The sequence below is a fragment of the Trachinotus anak genome, unplaced genomic scaffold (assembly GCF_046630095.1).
Source record: "Trachinotus anak isolate AG129_WGS33_773 ecotype Australia unplaced genomic scaffold, CSIRO_AGI_Tana_v1 ptg000028l, whole genome shotgun sequence".
Taxonomy (NCBI): domain Eukaryota; kingdom Metazoa; phylum Chordata; class Actinopteri; order Carangiformes; family Carangidae; genus Trachinotus; species Trachinotus anak.
In genome coordinates, this window is record NW_027273879.1 from 1436400 (window position 1) to 1455955 (window position 19556).

A 19556-nucleotide genomic window follows, 5' to 3' on the forward strand; every position below is an offset into this window, starting at 1 on the left:
GTGTGGAGTGAGGAAGTGAGAACTGAATGTGGTTGTAGAAATGGAAGTGGTGAATATAAACATGTATGATCAGAATAACACGTTAGGAGGGTTAGTGGTAAAATGATCTCCTCTCAAATATGTTGTGTCCAGTATAAAAGGCTCAACAGGCTGGAACTTAAGGAGCCACATTTTCATTTGGATTGTGTTGTTTCTTCCCCAGTTTGTAATTATCTGAAGATCAAAATAAAATTCAACTTCAAATGTCACATCTGAACTCCCGACCAGAATCCAAGGTCCTGTGTGCTTCTTATTTCAGAGTTAGGTAACATTTACATATTACCAAAAAGTATTTAGGCTCTAACACAACTATGATTTGTACTCACACAGAAAGACACAAATTCTTTACACACACACACACAAAAAAACAGGAAACAGCACATTGATTCTCTTATTTGTTCAAATTTATTAGATATTCTGTTATGTTCCATTGTCTAGACCTTCTGTCACAGCTCGACAGCCGTGAAAAAAAAGAAAGAAAAAAAAAAAAAGGAACTAATTGTTTTACATTCACTACAAATTCCCCTGAATTTTGCCTTATCAGAAAAGAGAAAATTGAATACATTGTGAATCTTTGTCTTTCAAAAACAAAAAAAAATAAAACAGAAAAGAAAGAAAGAAAAAAAAAAACAGTAGATTTTGCAAGTGCTTATTCATGATTACAATAAAGAAAAACAGTATTTTGGACTCCATCTGTTCCCCAAGCTTCTATCCCTCCCCTCACAGTCATACCCTGGCTGGCATCACTGGTAATGCTACAACACTGTACATCACACAGCCTGTTCCTGTCTGCAGGGCGACTCCCGTCAGCATCAAACTCGCTCAGGCTTTTCACTCCTCGTCGGTGAATCTGAGGAGGAGCTGAGCCCAGTTTGACTCTGAGGAGGAGCCGACCTTTAACAGGAGTTCCCTTCTTGTCTGATGCAGTTCAAGAGCTTCTCAAAAGCACTGATGTACTGATCAAACGGAAATGGAGAGCAACCGAGAGAAAAGAAAAATGGAAAATGTAGAGAATGCAAAAAGTGTTGAGCATGCAGATGGAATCTAGCTTCAGTAAATCCACTTGTCCTCATGTAGCGATGATACAAACGGGTCTGCGTCGTGCTCGTGCAGGCGTGAAACGTGTCAGTGTTCCTGCGCTTCACAAACGGCCTGCATAGTTTGACACATCCATTTCGTAGCTGTACATTCGTAAGCATGGATGAGGTACAGTTAAACCGTGGTATGAGCAACAACACGTGGACAGCTTGCTCCACTTCACACACGCACGCACACACACACACACACACACACACACACACAGAGCACACTGTCCACAGAGCTGACAATAGCTGCTCCGACAACACCAGAACTTCCTTTAAGTTACTTTTAGCAGTACAGTATTGTATGATAGACCTGACAACGCCTAGTAGCTGTGAATATCCCATTCAAGTCAGTGTTTGTATGTACAGTTTACCCATTTCTATTTGAAAGTACACTTATAACCCTCTTTTACACTGTCACGCACAGATAGCTTACAACAAACCCTAAGCATTTTGGAGACACTCATACCTGATTGAATAAAACTGTAAAACTGCGCTAAGCTACGTCATGATCATATAAAACATCACAAAATATTTCACCTAGAGCCCGACAGGATCCGCACAAGATCAAAATAAAGACGGCTAAACTCAGCTGTTGCTGTGATAAAACGGCTGCAACCTCAAGTCGGTGCAGCCACAAAAACAAAAGGTTGTGATGCATTAAAGAGAGCAGGATGAAGACACCACCAGTTTCCAGATCAAGGCTCGTACTAGATCACCACCCATCACTGATCTAAACTGAGTCAAATCTAAGCTTTGCCAAAGCAATTTCATCCGTAACTAGAGAGTCCAGCTCAGACTGACCTCATACTTTCCTGTAATAATGTGGAGGAAAAGCTTAAAAATGAGTTTACATGGTGAAAATTAAACATAAAAGCTATGCACTCAGAATGCTTGTCAATCCACAGCTGCAACAAACATCGCACATCTGCCTGGACCCATTTGCTCTGTCAGCCGAGAGAGGAAAGGGTAGTTTGAGGGAGATATTAAAAAAAAACCACCTTGATTCATGCAAACGGCAACGCACAGACTCTCATCCTCATTTGTTTTAGTTTAAAAAAAAAGAAGAAAAGCTTTTGTGGAGGCAGTGGGAGCCCTCCAGTTAAAGCCCTAGCCAAGGAGAAAGGACATGCAGCGACAGCACGAGGCCGAGTTCAACAGGCTGGTGCAGAGTGGGAGCACAGCTGAGTGCACACACCACCCACCAGCCCTGATATTAAAATGAACATTCTCCATCTCAGTCCCAGAGTGACAGTCCTTGAAGAGTGAAGGCAGTTGATAACACAAACAAGCAGACAAATGCACACGCGAACGCACGGGTGTATTGTACAGACTGTCCTGGAGGGGGCCGACCCTCTCTCTAATCAACACAAACAATCCACGTGAGCGAAGCTGCACTGCAGCGACTGTACACATGCAACGACAGTTTACTGAGGAGTTGCTGTTGTCCACATGCACTTGTGACGGAGGAGGGGGAGGAGGGCCGGGGTGCATGTTGAAATGTGGGACGTGTGCACATGTGGGGGGGGGGGGTACGATAGCAAAGAATTATCCATCATGCATGAGCATCGTATTTGATCTGAACCATAAACAGGCATGGGTTAGCCTCAAAACTTCAAACTGTTAAAGAAAAGAAAAAACAGAAACATCAGTATTCCTGACCGACTGCCAGACAGAGGGGACAGTGAGACACGGGGGGGAGGAGATCTAGACAAAGTTTACCAGGACAAGAATATAGACAATACTGAGGGGGGAGACAAGGATTAAAGTAGAGAGAGACAGTTATAATACAAGGGGGGGTCGGGAGATAAATGGTCCAATACCTGCTAAAGTCATCTTATACCAATTTTTGTGGGAATCTGTTTACCTAAAAACAACATTCTAATTAATTTAAAAGGCTTGACTTTCTGAGTCACGGTTTACACACCTGAATAAAAACAAAGCCCATTGTAATAATCAACTAACAATTACATGTCAGGCAATTTACGTTCTGTGCAAAGAGTTTTTTTTTTCTTTTTATATGTATGCAAAACCATGTTTTTTGTTTTCTGGGTGAACAGGAGGCTTGTGATTGGGGTAGGATCTGTACAGTACTGTTAACCAATCTTGTCAAACCCCCCAATGAATCATGTGAGACAGGAAGAGAAGAGGCGACGTCGGGGCCACTTCCTCAGCGTGGTGGACGTGTCTCGGATGACATCATCGTGACAGGGTTTGGTTGATTTGCCTCATTGCTCATGAGCAGCACTGGTGCCTCGAATCGGACCTGTTTTACGCAGCTGAGAGAGGGAGAGAGAGGTTTCGTGGTCAGTTTTGTGAAAATAAGAAATAACAAAAGACTCCAAAGAGGTTTAGATCTGTTATGCAATAAGCCATGCACATGCAGGAAAATCAGATCACTTCTAAAAAACCAAAGGGACGACATTTCAGCCGGGTGAGTTGTTATCTTTCTAACCACGGTCACAAAACACCGGGAGGAAAACAAACTGAAACACAGAGCGAGGCGTTCAAGGTGAGTGTGAGGGAGCTGTAAGAGAAGGTTAGAGTGAGTGAGGATGAGGTGAGTTTATGAACGGCAGAGAGGAGGAGATAACTCAGACACTACAGACCATGGCCCTGTTCTTTGTACAAGGATAACTCAGTTAGCTTGACTTGACACAAGCCTGGATTTCTCTCTGTGCTGGATTACAGCTGACTGACTGGCTTTAGATGTTCCAGCAGTAAATACCAGACTTCATTCACATCTCACGCCTTGTTTGTCTGAAATTCGTCTGCTCAGACTCACAGACCGATCGGCCGATTCAAAAATCTCACCAACTTGTGGTGCAAATGTTTTTCATCGTCTCTTCTCTAACGACTCTTTTTTAACCTTTTTAAAAACTACAGCTACAGAAGGCAGTTATGAGCGTTCAATTTTTCATCTTATTGTTACCTGGTGTCTGCTTGTTTATATGATACACATCAGAATTTAAATTCAAATCAATGAAATTTTGTCTCTCTTCCATAATATTTCTCTTTATTATATTTTCTGTTCTCAGGTCTCACATGTAAATGAGATCTTGATCTCAATGTGACTTCCTGTATAAATAAAGCTGTGCTTCAAATAATTTTCAATCCTTTACATTTAAACTGAACACATTAAAGATGCTAAACCAGCACCAGTGGAGACCAGTTGGCTTTTTAAGGCACATCCCTGATGAAATCATTTTCAGATAAGACTCCAACACTACTCACAGCTCTGTGAGGCTAAATGCTAACATGCTCGGGCTGATGGGAAAATCAGGTATTTGGTGTCATACACCACAGGACTCGACACTGAAGCTTTGAGCTGATGATGGTGTTAGATGGAAAGTTCAGGAATCACTAAAGTTATTATGGTTCATCCTGAGGGAGATGTGAACGTCTCATGATGATTCATCCAAGAGACATTTCAGTAAAAATCAATCATGTGGCATTAGAAGAGAAGAAGAAAAAAAATAATGGGATCTTAAAAGTTAATAAGATTTACTGTCTGGGGAACATGAATGTTTGTACAGAATTTCCTGGCAATGAATAAAAAACGCAGTTGATATTTTAGTCTCGACCAACTGACGACAGCGACGTCTCTGGAGCTACATGGACAGAGAGCCAATCAGAATTTTATCTGGGCTCCGCCAAGAAAAAGCAGAACCACATATTTAAAGACTGCGTTTAAAGATAACACTTTGCTGGCAAGTTGTATTTGGCCACTAGAACATAAACTGAAATAGTACACACTTAAACTGAAGAAATTAACTTGAAGTAAATGTGTCAGTTTCAGACACGATGAGTCAATGATGGAGGCTCCTCAGCTCCAGGTAACGAGCCTTTCTGCCACACCAGCATCCAGCTCCACTCATCTCATCTCTATGTCAGAACAACAGTGCACTGTTATCCAGGATGTCTTGATGCTCTTGTTAGCCTGGTTAAAGAACAGAGGCCATGGGATGAAAAGAAAAGGGAAGTTTTCACGGACAGAGGGAACAGAGCAGAAGAGATGTGAAGCACAAAAAGACCTGAAAACAAACAGACAGTCCCAGAGATGGAAAACGAGTCGAGCGGCCAGAGAGCGGAGGAAACCAAGAGTGGAAAATGAGGAGTTTGTGAAAAGAAGCTGGTGGAGAATGAGCCATGCAGCCCCACCAGAGTTCCTCTGTAGAGACTTACTCAGCCTGCCTCTAGTGTTTGACCTACAGTGACGGGCCTCTACTCGTCTGTTGCAGAGGTGCCTCGCACATCTCCCTTCTGACGCATCTGATGTGAAATTCAGGGGTAAAAAGGGTTAATTGAAGTAGATTACATATGTTGTTTCGTCTCCAGCTGTCTGCTCCAAACAAAACATGATCATTTATACATCTATAATTCATCGTTCACCACAGAGGCTCCTCACTTAACGCTGTGTTCCAGTCACACTTAAATATTTCTACTGCATTCTTCACTTCTGCCTCGAGCTCCAGTCACAGTTGTGTATTTGATGGATTTATTACCTCCTCAAGCTCTTTCTGAGTCTCCTCCTCCATCCGCCTGATGTCCTCCATGGTCAGACCCACCCACTTGTCGATCCAGCAGAACAGCTGGCGGTGGAAGTTGGTGAAAATACGCTTTTCTTGCTGTGGGAAGGAAAGGACAGGAAATCTTAAAAAAATGTTTCAAGACCAATAACAGGCAGGACTAAAGTGTTTCCTGCCTTCAGCCCATCTATCATGTTAATATCTAACTAGCAGGACGGTGACAGTATCGTTACAGCTGATACAGTTTTTGCTTTGGCCTCTTCTCTGCTTTGCTCAGTTTCATTCTCTAACAGGTGCAGGGATTTTCAGGAGTACTGACATGTTTCTTAAATCTCTGTCTCCCTCTGCTGTGCAACACAGACATAACACCTGTCACTGAAATCATGGCAAAGCTGTGCACATGTGCTGTAGTTCATGTTAGACGTGTTGAATTTATGGCTGCACTGGGTTAATAGATTCAGATTCAGGCTAAAACAGCCTTTATCAGTTTCACAGTGGGGAAATCTACAATTGCAAATTGTAATTTTTCTATTAAAAACCATCAATTATAACAAGAAGAATAAATGTCTGCATGTGATGTGAAAGATAATGTGAATTACCCTGTGGATGAAATTTTCCACTTTGGTCTGCAGACCCCACCACCTGAACTTGACGGTGACCAGTTTGTATGCACACATGTAGGGACAGTCTGTCTTCAGCTCGTTCTTTGAGGGACGAGAGAGAAAACACAGTTCAGTCAGGTCCAGGAGGCTGGACTGTGAACATCAGGAGGTTCTCAACATCAGTGCAACATCTGCTTTGTTTCTGTGTCAGGTACCTTCCACTCGGGGCCCAGAGGTCCTCTGTCTGTCTTGACAGAGTGGAAAAGAGCAGGGTCTTCTTCTGGCTTGTAGTCCTGCAACAGAACAAAGGACAACAAGACATTAACACCCAGCGAGAATCAAACTGTACCTGAGCCCCACCTGTCAACCACAGCTGCTGCGAGAGGAGAGCACTGTTTGTGCACCTTTGAGTCACTGTGTCAAGAGCTGGAAGAGCTGGTGGGCGTTTTATTTGTTCCTGTTGCTGTTTGTTGACCCCAGGAAAGGCTACGTCCACACATATATATTTTCATTTTAAAACACACGATCTCCATGCAAACCTCTGCTTTAGCTTCGTATCAGAATCAATCTCCTTCCATACTAACACACATCACATCACCATTCACGTACACTGGGCTTATGCGAGCTGGTGTAAACAGGAAGCAGATTTGTTCAGGCTGCTGAAGCCTCATTTTAACTTTGGGTAAAATTTTCAGTGTATTTTAGCAAAGAACAAAGTCTGTAGATTATGAAGGAAGCGCATTAGGAAGTGATCTCTCAATGTCCAGCAAACAAAACCTGTCTGAATGTGAATCAGCAGCTCACTGTTTTAGGACTGACTGGAAAATTAGACTGAGAAAATCCTGAAAAACTCACTGGATCATATGAAAAATGATTTTCACGTGGTGTCATGTAATTCCTGAACTCATCCACTGTCTCCATGTGTACCTAACAGAGAACAAGTTCAGACTAGTCAGTGCTGACTCGCTCATACTGAGGCTGTGTAGTCACACTTCCACCGAGTGTGCCCACTCCTGCTCTCAGACCCTGAAGAATCAGCTGCGTTCATACTGAAACCCCCCAACCCCCAAATCTCCGTCCCCTGAGCTCAAGGCTCACTCTGCTGTTTTAATCCATAAGGTCTGTGGGGAAAGAGTGGTGAATACCTGGAGCAGATGGACACTCAGATTAAGCCTCGGCCTCAACACTGATCCACTTAAGTCATTATTGTGCAGGAGCTAGTGTAAGAAACGCTGTGACCCACCTGGATGAAAATGGCTTAATGCCTCCTTTTAGATTTTAAACCGTGGGCAACACGACGGATCAGGTTTTACTGACCGACGTGCCCCCATTCAGCTACTAAGTGGTTTTAAACAGCAGCTCTGAGTTTTATTGGTTGGTGCCATTTAACACAAAATCTGTGACTTTATCTCTGATGCTCTTTCCTCAACAAAATCTGTCACGTAATAGATAAACAGAAAGATGCATCTCCTGCAGACCAGCTGCTGGGGTGCAGGCATTTTCAGATTCACAGTTGGAAATCTGACTTTTTGTAATGTGTCTGCATTGCATTAGTCATTCACTGACTGTTAATGTTAATGGATGAACGTCAGCAGATGACATCATCCACTCAGGTCTTAATGGACTGATTTGCAGTACAGGGAGACAGCTGTCTGCGTAAGTGGAGAGAAAATATTTTTATTTCTTTAGCCTGCAGACGCAATAAACATTCACGTGCAGAATCAGCTGGAAACACAGCGAGTACATGGTGTTAATCAGCCAATCAGTGATCGTATCGAGTGTCAGCAGCTGGGGATATGATCACTGATGCCCGACACTCCTGCTGATTTACAACTATACATTTATCTAATGGTCAGGGCCAAAATGTAAAGTGTGAACCATATAAAACTCCTAATGTGGCAACTATAGTCTTCTGAATATGCATTTTACCTTCAGAACTAGAATATCACAGCCTCTACCTCAGTACATGACATTCATGCATTAACAGTTGTCAAATCAGGGTTTTTATACAGTTCATATAGATAAATACATTCTTCTAACATCTGTGACCACATCTATGAAGACTAATGTAGGAAGGGCCGGTCATAATATCAACTGACACAGGAAGAAAAAAAATCAGGGAGGAGATTGTTTGTTAATCGTATCTAAATATTCACGGGACAAACAGCAGCAGTTGCTCCACAGCAACAACTGTTCACTGAAGCTTGAGTAATGTCAGCCATGAGAACTCGTCTGCATGGCTGTCCCTGCTCCTGTGACTGTTTCAGTCCACCTGTGTGACCACACTCCTCCTCAGGGTGGAGACATCCTGCTGTAAATCTGAGGTGTCAGTTTCAAACACCTGCTCATCAGGCCTCTATGTCATGATCACACCTGATCCATCTCAATTTAGTGGTTTATGATTAAAAAAAACTCACCCCCTGGGACACTTCTTCCTTGTTTGCAATATCTATGGGGACCACCTCCACAGTCCTCCACGTCTGCTCGTCCAGGTCATGGACCTGTCGCAAAGAGAAAGACAAACAATTAAAGCCATAATGAGAAAGCTCACATTGGCTCAGAACAGGCAACAGGGACATTTTGTTTCCTCATTCAAATCTGTTGTATGCAAATCAAATGAGATTTAAATTCAGCACCACACAGGTGTATTTGTATTGTGACTTGGATGCGATACACTTGCACGAGGCAGCGTGAAACAGGGTTTGTTTTATCTGCTTTAAAGCTCACTCATATTTTACACATGAAGTTCAGTTCACTCATCATGAGGTTGAACAGGCTGAGAAAATAACCCTGATATCCAGAGCTGACATCATTAGTCGATTCATCGACTAGATGACCAACAGAAAAATAACCAGCAACGATTTTAAAGGTCCATATTTTACTATTTGAAGTGTTGATCTCCATCAGAAGATATATTTGTGGTTTTTAGAACCAAAAACCATCTCAGTGTAGTTTCACATCTCCTCTCGCTCTAGTAACAACAGGTCAGTCAGCCAATCAGAGGAAAGGATCTGAGCCCCGTTTTGTGACATCACAAAGTTCCAGAAGTCCTGACGGCTGGTTTTAAGGCTCAGTGTCTGAATACAGGCTGTGTGCATTTCACTGTGGACTGAGGCTTTGATACTTTCACAGTATTAATATAGAACCTAGACCTGCTTTATAATCACAAACACATGGACATCTACCTTTATACTATATGCAACCTTTAATAACCCATTATATTATTATAATAATTTCAGTATGAAGCATTTGCTGTTTTCCTCTGTTTTATGTGTTTGAATATTTTTAGGTTCTGGACTGTGACAGAGTGACATCTGAAGATCCCATTAGGTCATTTTAATTGTTATATTTGACATTTCATACAATAGGTGATCAATTGGTTATTTAGAAAATAATAAGCAACAATTAAAATAATCATTAGTTTCAGCCCTAGTGATGTTATGAGGGTTACCTCTGTAGAAACTGGGGGCATATAGTTATACAGTTTTTTCATTATCCACTGGCAGTGTAATGTAAACTGCTCTTCTGCTGCATTATGGGAAATGTAGGATCAATGTAGGTGTGTGACTCATTCTAGGAACTAAGAGTCAGGATCTCGTAGCCTCTGTTCCTTTGATTTGGATCATTTTTTAAAATCAGTTTCTCACAAGTCACCTGACCATGTTCTGCTGGAGGTGTAATCGTAAATCATCAGTTTACCCCTTTAAACATCGTCTTCTGCTCACTTACATTTTCTACTGTTCCCATGTCAGGTTTGTGCCACGTCTCAATCTTTATCATAAAGTCGTCCTTCATGTACTCATTCTGAAAAGCAGGAAAAAAAACACACATGCAGATTTTAAAAATGGAGAATGATGCACATTTTGCCTTCAAGTTGTAAAGGAAGTTCAAGCCATTACTCAGAAACCAGGTACAGCTGATCTCAACCAGTACAAACAGGACAGAACACCATGAATGGAGGTTCTAAGAGAAGTACTTAAACCCTACAGCTACAATCCAATTACCTGATCAGACATTTAGACTGAAACAACACTGGTGATGCTGCACTGCTCAGATTGAATCTATATTTAACCCTAACAACAGTAGTTGGTGAGCAGATAAAGTACAGCATTATCAGGCTGTGAAAAACTTATCAGGAGAGAAAGAAAAAAAAAAGATAACAGAATTGGTCCAACAACCTTGAGGCCAAAGTCAAACCAGAATTTAAAAACAGCAAAATCAATGTATTTATTTATTTTTTGAATTGCAGTGACCAGTGGAAGTTGTTGTGTCAAATTCAACTTTGCTGAACTTTGACCTCCATATTTGCACCACTCAGCAAAAATAAGCTGCCTTGACAGAGATGAACTTTAAGGGGATGGAGGCCCAGAGAGGCCAAAAAGGAGAAAACTATCATTCCTTCATAGCTGTGTTGCAGCATTGAGTTTTGTTTAATCTTCTCTGTGAAAAATGGAGAAAAGTTTGACGAACAACTCACCGTCACAACTGCAGAGGAAGGAGGGAAAAAAAGGAAACAAAAAGAAAATCAGCATCAGTATCAAACATCAGGATGACATTTATCATCTTAAACACTTTCAAATTGCATGGAGGAAAATACAGCAGTGTATAATATGCAGAACATTTTTGAGCAGCCATGAATACCATGCTACTGTGACCTTTCATGTTCAGGCACTGAAAAGACACCGATTATGAACTTACTGGTGCGACAGTATGGGTAGGCATTCCAAGCCTTTTCATGAAAAACTAGTGCTCCCTCTGGTGCAATCATCTTCACGTACCCTGGGACTTTACTGCAGAGAGACGGGGACAGAGGACAGACAGTCAGTCCATGACCCTTTCATAGGAACTAAAACAGCCACAGGTCTAAGACAGGTTTTACTCAGAGCCTCCAATGAGACATTTTGTCTTGTCTGGTTAAAGAAGACAATTGAAAAACCTTTTATTCTACTTGTAATGAATTGTCCTTTTTGTTGTCAGTGGCACTGAGCTGAAGGGCCTGTTCCAAAAAACTTCAACACTTATTTCCTGCAATATAAAATAACCAGCTGTACAATGATCAGAGGGTGAACAAAATAAGAGGAAACAGGAACAGAATAACCCTTTGTCTTCAGAACAGCCTCAGTTCTCCTTGTACTGCTGTGTACATGTTCTGTTTGTAAGTAGTTGGCATATTAGACCTTTGATTGAGGAGGAAGGAGTGAGACTCCATGAAAATTGGCAGTGTGTGTGGAGAAATCATCATCTGGAAATACAGAGATCACAGCTTGTGCTATAAGGTAAAGCTGGCTCAGTGAGATGGTTGCTTGTTGTGCCTGTTATACAACCGTGCAGAGCAACCATCACACCTAATGTCTCCCCTCAGATGGCTGCCAATACAGCTCTGCCATCAGATTTAACAGCTGGCAGCCGACACTGTGTGTTCACAGTTTCCTGTGATCCAAACAAACATGTTTAGGTGGAGGCAAAAACTCAGCTCATGTTGCTCCTCCCGCTGCTCCGGGTTTTATCTGCCTTCCTTACTTAGGTTACCTGTTTGGGGAGTTGGTCAAAGACTATAACAATGTGATAAATGCCTCTTTTGTGCCGCTATAAATAATTCATTTTTCGAAGCAAAAGCTTTGTGTGGTGCTCCCTTAATTCTGTGATAAATATGGAGGCTGCAGATGTTCACCTGTCTCTTAAGTTTTCTTTCAAATGATGCTTCCATTATTTCAGCCACCCTATGAACATGTTAACTAAAAATACAAACATTCATTTTATTCATTTTTTAAGCAACAATGTCAAAAAATTGCTGCTTCCAGCTTCTCCTGTTTGAGGAGATTTTTTTCTCATTGTAAAGTGAAAATCTTTGAGTTTTGGTCAAACAAAACATCTGAAGACATTTTTAAATATTTTCTGTCATTTTAGAGAGAAAATGATTAATCAACATATTAAGAAAATGTTCTACTGATTAATCAGTTTCATTTACTCCTTAGGTATTGAATGACGAGGTATTTTTTGGTCCATCTAAATATCAAAGTTTGTTCCTTGCCTCTTTAGATGGTATATTTTATGTGTGTATTGTCCCTTCTCTCCATCCTTCTCGTAGGGTTCGTTCTTCAGTACTTCAATGCCTTCTCCTCCCCCCGTCTCATTCTTGCTGGCCTCAGCCACAGAGTACAGCTGCCCTACTTGATACTGTGAGAAATGGGAACAGGAAGAGAAGACACACACTGAATATACAGCCGTAACGCCTGTGACAGCTCCTCTGAATATTTGCTGGAACAAGCAAAGACTGAGCAAGTTCCTGAAGGCCAGTGAAGGTGCTTCAAGGATGCAGTACCACTAACAGCCACTAGTTCCTGCACAGAAGACTCCTAGATTATATTAAACTCTCTTCAAAAAGCTCAGTTTAAATATGGGAATAACAAGTGAATTCACATCTAAAGGGAGACGCTGTCGTCCTGGTGAAGACACAGGTTTCTGCAGCTCTGAAGCAGATGTGTTGAGGTGTATGTTCAATGACAAGAGTCTCAGCTTCTCAACTGTGCTGTTTGTTGCATTAATGTGCCTTGATCCAGTATTTATGAATCCATTAACAACCAAGGTGACAGTGAGCTACTAACTCAAATCACAGCTTCAAAACATCCTTTGATCAACGTGTGGCCGACCTCAAAAAACCGACATCCATGTTTTTTCTGCCGTCTATGGGAGAGACGTCCCAGTTAATTTTCAAAATAAAACTTCCTATCTTCATTTGGACTTGGAGGCCTAGTGAGGATACAACTGAAGTTCTGGATATATGGGAGATTAAATGCATTTGAAAGGATGTCACTGTTGATACTACTGTATGAAGGAATACTAAAACTAGCATCACCTCAGGCTGCGTTCACTCTACAGCAAATCCTTTACTTTCATGCCGAAAAAGAATTTCCTGCTTCCAGCCACTGTGTTTCCCCCCCCCAAGAATAGAAGCCTGTGAACTTGGGCCATTGTATGATGTCACTGGGGAGCAAAGTCTGTGCTCAAATGAAAACGGACCAAACTGTTCTTCAAATTTCCTATTTTGAGGCTAAATAAATTTAAGAAAAAGAAACTGAGTATAAAAATGTGATTTCTGATGAGAGTGAGATGTCACAGAGATTGAGATATTTTTAAAGGCTGAGTCCACACCCTGGTCCAGTTCTCCCCACAAACACCACCACCAGCCTGTCACACAAATACCAGTGCTCTGTAACAAAGGCTATTTTGTCTTAGCCCCAGACTGAAGCCTGAGTGGATGAGCCTTCTGTGTACAGGAGAAAATGATAACAAAGCTGTGACCAGTCCAGCAAACTGTAGCTGTAATGTACTTTGTTATTAGTAACATTAGAAAGAATGGATTCAAAGAATTTGTTAAAAAAGACTTGTCATGTAATATTAAAGAGGATATGGAGGTAATGGTACTCACCTCTTCGACCGACACCGGCAACACTACACGGCTGAGAGAGGGAAAACAAGGGAGAGGTGGGGCAGGAAATGAAGAGAGAAACAAATAAGTTAAACCCATTGGTAACTCATTAATGAGAAGAGAGGAGTAATGTTCCAAATGCTACGCTAATGTTAAAGATTTCAAACAGTCTGTGGTTGAGTCCTTTTAATTTTCCTGGGGTTATGCACAGATTATACATTAAGAACCATCACAATCTCTGAATGCACTGTGTGACCAAACACATGAAATTGTGCATAAACATGATAAACTTTGACCATCTGTGGGGAAGAGATGAACCGGCCCCTGTGCTAAAAGAGGAAAATCACAGTCATTTGGAAGTGACATACGACTGGAGCTGCACTCCAGTCCTGAAGACACCAAGACTGACTTTGTATTTACAGCAAGACTAAGACATACTGATGATGAAAATATGACCTGATGCAAAGGACTGCAATAAAAACTGTTTTGTTGGGGGTCACAGGTAGTTTGCAATGCCCAGTTATGTGACGCTCATGGACTGAAAAAGAAGCTGTTTTTTCAGTTTTTTCCTGCACAACATATTTGACTAAATTACAGTTAAATAACTTTAACAACAGTTAAACAGCAGCGTAACCAGAGCCTGTATATGGACATTACAGCTTCATTCACCACACAGGGTCACAGAAAAGGTGACGTTCTTTCTGCCCTCTCAGGCAACACCTCCTCTTCCTCCTCTCACAATCCATACAAATCCTCTGCTGTGATTGGCAGATTCAGGACCCCGCCCTTAACCTACACACAGACTGACTGATAAAGGTATGCAGGCTGAGAGCACGCCGTCTGTCTGACACACTCGATTCAGGGCAGAAAGTTCCTCAACCCAAAGATCTATGATCTGAACAACTTGACGCTGTTAAACGATGTATTTACAGTCAAGAGAATTAAAGAGAAGGAGAGACTGTATTATAAAACCTGCAAGGACATGTTCAGGGTGGGGTTGTGAGGTTACTTTAAAATACTTTTTGATAGATGTGGCCAATAATACTTATGACAGTACTTTAGAGCTGAAACAAATGAGCGACAGAAAATATATGATTTTCATTAACAATTATCTGTTTGGATTGTAAACTGAAACCTTTGGGTTTTGGACTGTTGGTCAGAAAAAACAAGCTATTTGTAGGTGTTATCTTGGGCTTTCGCAAATGGTGACAGACATTTTCCACTGTTTTTAGACATGTTATAGACCAAATGATTACACGAGCAATTGAGAAAATAACTGGCAGGTTAATGAGTAATGAAAGTAGCTGTTAGCTCCACCAACAAAACATCCTGAACATCTGCATCTTGCAACAAGTTCTACTGTTCTTCAAGGAAAGAAAAAAAAAAAACTTTAACCACTACTACCATGGTTATATTGTGTTTTATATAAGGAGTACTCCATAATATATACAAAACCTGTCATGATGCATAAAACATTCAAAGACAAAACCAGGTTTTGGCAGCAACAGTCATGTAACTAGAGGAACAATGAAGCACAACTGGAAAAACAAAGGCAGAGTGTAGTGTTCGTGGTTTTGGCTCGGGGTCGTGTGTACTGCAGTTTTTGTAGCAAGACAGAAATTAACATGTTGGCTCTGGCCAATGTGCAAAAGTATCCACTGCATGAGATTTGGACATGCAGCAATCAAGCACAGGGACCACGTTACACCAGAGCAGAGTGAACCCTCTGAGAGGTTTCACTCCAACTGAAGTTTACACACCTGTTCATTTCCCTGATTAAACCACTGTCAGAACGAGATGAGACATCAATCAGTGGAACCACCAGTGACACTGCTGACTGCTTTCCCTGTGATATTCACTACAGTTTTACACAGACGTGCAGCACGCTCAAAGCCCTAACTACTGAAGTGACACCAAGTAGGATCCTGTCTTCTTTAGCATACCACTAGGGATGTTAATGATTAATCAGTTATTGATTATTCACTGATAAGAAATTGATTGTCTTGTGGTTGGAAAAAAAAAAGAAGAAAAAAAAAGCCCAAGTCAATTGTTTGAAAAAAATGTGCACAACACAATGTGGCCAGTGACAGAAAACTGCTTGCAGCATTAGCAGTCAGTGTCAGGCGTTCATTAAACACCCGAACTGACTGTGTTTACACTCACTGACACAGACACAGGCAGCAGAGAGAGGGTCTGCACTGGAAACTGTTTTGTTGTGTTATAAAGAGCAGACAATGAATGATTTGGCACCGGGCGACCAGCCACAGTTCAAGGGGTCTTGTAGAGCAGGTAACCTGTACTTATGTAAGCTCCAGTGTAAACCCCTTCAGAGACATCACACACACCTGGAGCACAGGTACCAGGACGCTGACACACAGAGGAGGTGTTCAGCCTTCAGAAGAGTGTGAATGATGAGCGATCTGATTCATTTCTCTTTGCTACGACTAGCAGAACAATAAAAACCAACCACATAGTTAATCTGGAATTGAAACGATCAGTCAGATCAACAGAAAATTTTTGATTGTTGAACAGACAAAAGAACAAATTTCACAAAGTCATTTTAGGTTTTAGGAAATTATAATGAACATTTTTCACAATTTTCTGACATGTTATGAAGATTAACTGATAATAAAAATAATTGTTAGTTTATACCAGTTAATAGCAGAGTGATCATTTAATTACATATGTGCTATTACTTGCAGGCCAAAATGTACAGTTAATGTGTGTCTGTCCACCATGAGCAAGCTGGATTTCACAACACTGATAACAACTCTTACATTGTTATGCAAGTGGTGAATTTACAGTATAATAAGTAAAGCAGGTTATCTTGTGCCCATCACTGTATTTACCACATGGAAAACCACAAAATTTTCTTTTTTAAATTGTGTTGTATTCTAAATGTATATTGTGGCAAGGATTGCACAAGTAATCACATTAGATTTGGTGCCGACTTAGTGATCACAAACAGACCTTCTCTGATGCTGCCAAAAAGAGTCTGAACAGAATAAAAATGACCATGAAGCTTTAACTTCACCAAACTGTTATTTACTACAAGGCTTTTCATAGCGTACGGTTCAGTTTATGGCCAACAAAATCGAACTGCAGCATCACTAATAACCCAATCACACAGATAACCATGGTGGAGCTCTCTCACAGACGCCTCAGATTATTCCCTACTCTTTTGTTGCAGTAAGAAAATGAAATTGGAAACGCTGATAGTGAACAGAATTTTCTCTTTGTGAGCGCTTTTAGATATAAACCAATAAATTTTCACCTCGTCTTGTTCCAGGTTAGAAAAACTGATCAACATCTTTTCCATTCACATTTTTTTCCTTCTGTATATAATAATCTCCTCTTAAACAAGATTCCTGCTCTAAACTGACTGCTGTTACTGAGTCACAATATTCAAAACTGCTGTCATGTCATGTCAATTTTACAGTCTGAACTTGTAAGGACATGATTTGGTCTGTTTCCTTATTGATTTTACTGTGAGCAAGATAGTTCATGGAGTGCTGCAGGAATGAGTCCTAAAACCCAGAAATAAGTCTTATGTCTGATTACTGGTTTTTACTTGGAAACTGTGTTAAGTTAAAGCAATTTGTGAATGTGCAACACAAATACAGGTATTATCCTTATTGCTACAGTTCCTATGTTTGCTTTCATTCTGTTCTTTTAACCTTTCATTCTTCTGTAGCGCGTTATGCAACCTTGGTTTTTAAATGTGCTATAAAAACACATGTTTGACTTTTGATCCCCCTTTATGTCTTACAGAGGAGAATAAATGATGGTGCAAATGATGCCTTAGATTAAACTCTGAAATAAACTTTGCTCCATCTACCTGCTGTCTGAAAAGCATGCAGTGTTGAGCACATTTTTCCTGTTGTGATTTAAGTGGCCTTTTAGTATCAATAGCAAAATTGATCCATCACAGAAGATTACATCCTGGCCACATGAAACATCTTCTTGGTGCTTCAATATTTGCATCTCTGCCCTGCTGCATTTGCATAGTTAAACATCTGACATAAAGATCATTTGTTATTTACCACTCAAATCTGTTTTGTGTTGCAAGTGATTGACAGAACAGTCAAAAGAAATGCCTCATGTTTGGCATAATTACCTAGTAGTCATTAAAATATATTCAGAAGTGGCCTGGTAATAGTGCATTTACCTTATAAATCATGACACATTTCTCTCCCTTATATGGTAGTACTTTCAGGCTTCTAACAATGAAAAATCTCGGTATCGGTATCAATATCCTGGTCCTGGTATTACTTGGTACCGAAACCAAAATTCGTGCTGTGGGCAGCTGTTACAACAGGTACCGTTATCTGGAGCGGATATAGGTTAGCCACACACAGTGAAAGCTAGCTTTGTTGAGGGGAAAAAAGTGGATAAAACCGCACAATCCCAGTGTAAGTGATTTAATTAACTGTGGTACCGAGGCAGTATTACTCTTCTGTTAGTCTTAGCCGCCCAGTTAAAGAGCTAACTATCTGATGCTAGCGCCAACAAAGTAACAGCAAAGTAGTTAGTCCTTCCATAACCTCACGCTAGCTTGAAGGGTACAGTTGCTATGTGGTGTGGGCCGATATTGGAGGATAATTCCTGCCGAAACATTTGATAACGCCGAGATTAAGTGTAGTTTAACTGCCGGCTCGGTTATAACTTAGCAGTAAATGTTAGATATGTGCATTACAGATTAACTCCGTGGTAAGAAAATTGTCATGCTAGCAGCTAGCCGGCTGCTACAGCTAACTTAGCCAGCTAGCATTAATGGTAAATCCGACGGAGAAGGAACCTTAATCTGTCACTCACGGGAGCGAAGCCTCACATTACGGCACTTTACTGATATTACACGCCGCTAACCGGCTACCGGGCGATATATTTAATCATCGAAGTCAAGTAAACAAACTGAATGTGCAGATTGTTTAACCAGTGAAGCTTTTTTCTGTAACTCATTTTCATTAAGAAGCTAATTATCCCCTCTGCCGCTACAACTCAGGCTACCGTTAGCTCGCACTAGCAACGCCTAAAAAAGACCGGTGTGTCTTGTTATCCACGTCCCGATCCACCCTGCTCAAAGCGGGCTTTTAACGGGATGCGGGGACGTGGAATCCAGCGAACGACAGCAGCAAACGAAACACACACGTCTACGCTTCAGGAATGAGCTCTCGGATGAAGGAAAAGGTCTCTCTAAATGCGCTAAAAGGCGATTTTTAAAAGCACTTCAGACTCACTATTCCTTGATGAGCACCATCTTCGTCACCCGGGCTACGGCTGCGCACTGGGTGTCGACACCAGACAGATATCAACAAGTTTGTCCCGCCCACCTGGATAAATCTGATTGGCTGAAAAATCCACACCATTGTTCACAATACACTGTGTATGTAGTGCATTACACATGTATTATAACATATTCAACTGAACAGTGTGATTAACTGTGATATATACATATATATATATATATATATATATATATATATATATATATATATATACACACATATATATATATATATATATATATATATATATATATATTTTTTTTTTTTTATTTTTTTATTATTATTATTATTATTTTTCCTTAAGTACAAATTTAAGATACTTGTACTTCACTACTATTTGATGCAGGTCAGAGGGGAATATTTTACTCCACTACATTTATTTGATAACACCTTGTTGGTATTTTAGCAATATAAGTTATTTAGCAGATAGAGATTAATAAGATTGATGAAGATTTTAGAAAAATATATGATCAGTTTATAAAATATGAAATTTATGAAAATATGATTGTTACACAGCATATAGTTAACTTAAACTCCACCTTTACCTTTACCTTTAAAGAGCAGCCTACCATGTTAATTCATCAAAAACA

At 40.7% G+C, this 19556-nt stretch overlaps 1 protein-coding gene across 2 annotated transcripts; it reads right to left on the reverse strand.

Moving 5' to 3' along the window:
* Positions 1-421: 421 nt before the first annotated feature.
* pitpnb (phosphatidylinositol transfer protein, beta) lies at positions 422-18972 on the reverse strand. Of its 2 annotated transcripts, XM_071465946.1 has the most exons (12): positions 18919-18972; positions 13682-13712; positions 12284-12429; positions 10951-11042; positions 10730-10737; positions 9982-10056; positions 8670-8753; positions 6468-6545; positions 6250-6354; positions 5627-5749; positions 5307-5393; positions 422-3400 (listed from the first exon to the last, which is right to left on the reverse strand). In XM_071465946.1, exons 1-11 carry the CDS (start codon positions 18936-18938, stop codon positions 5346-5348), a joined length of 810 nt encoding a protein of 269 aa, XP_071322047.1. In that variant the 5' UTR covers positions 18939-18972; the 3' UTR covers positions 422-3400; positions 5307-5345. The 2 variants fall into 2 exon arrangements, with proteins under 2 accessions (XP_071322047.1, XP_071322046.1); XM_071465945.1 differs by lacking the exon at positions 5307-5393.
* Positions 18973-19556: the final 584 nt, after the last annotated feature.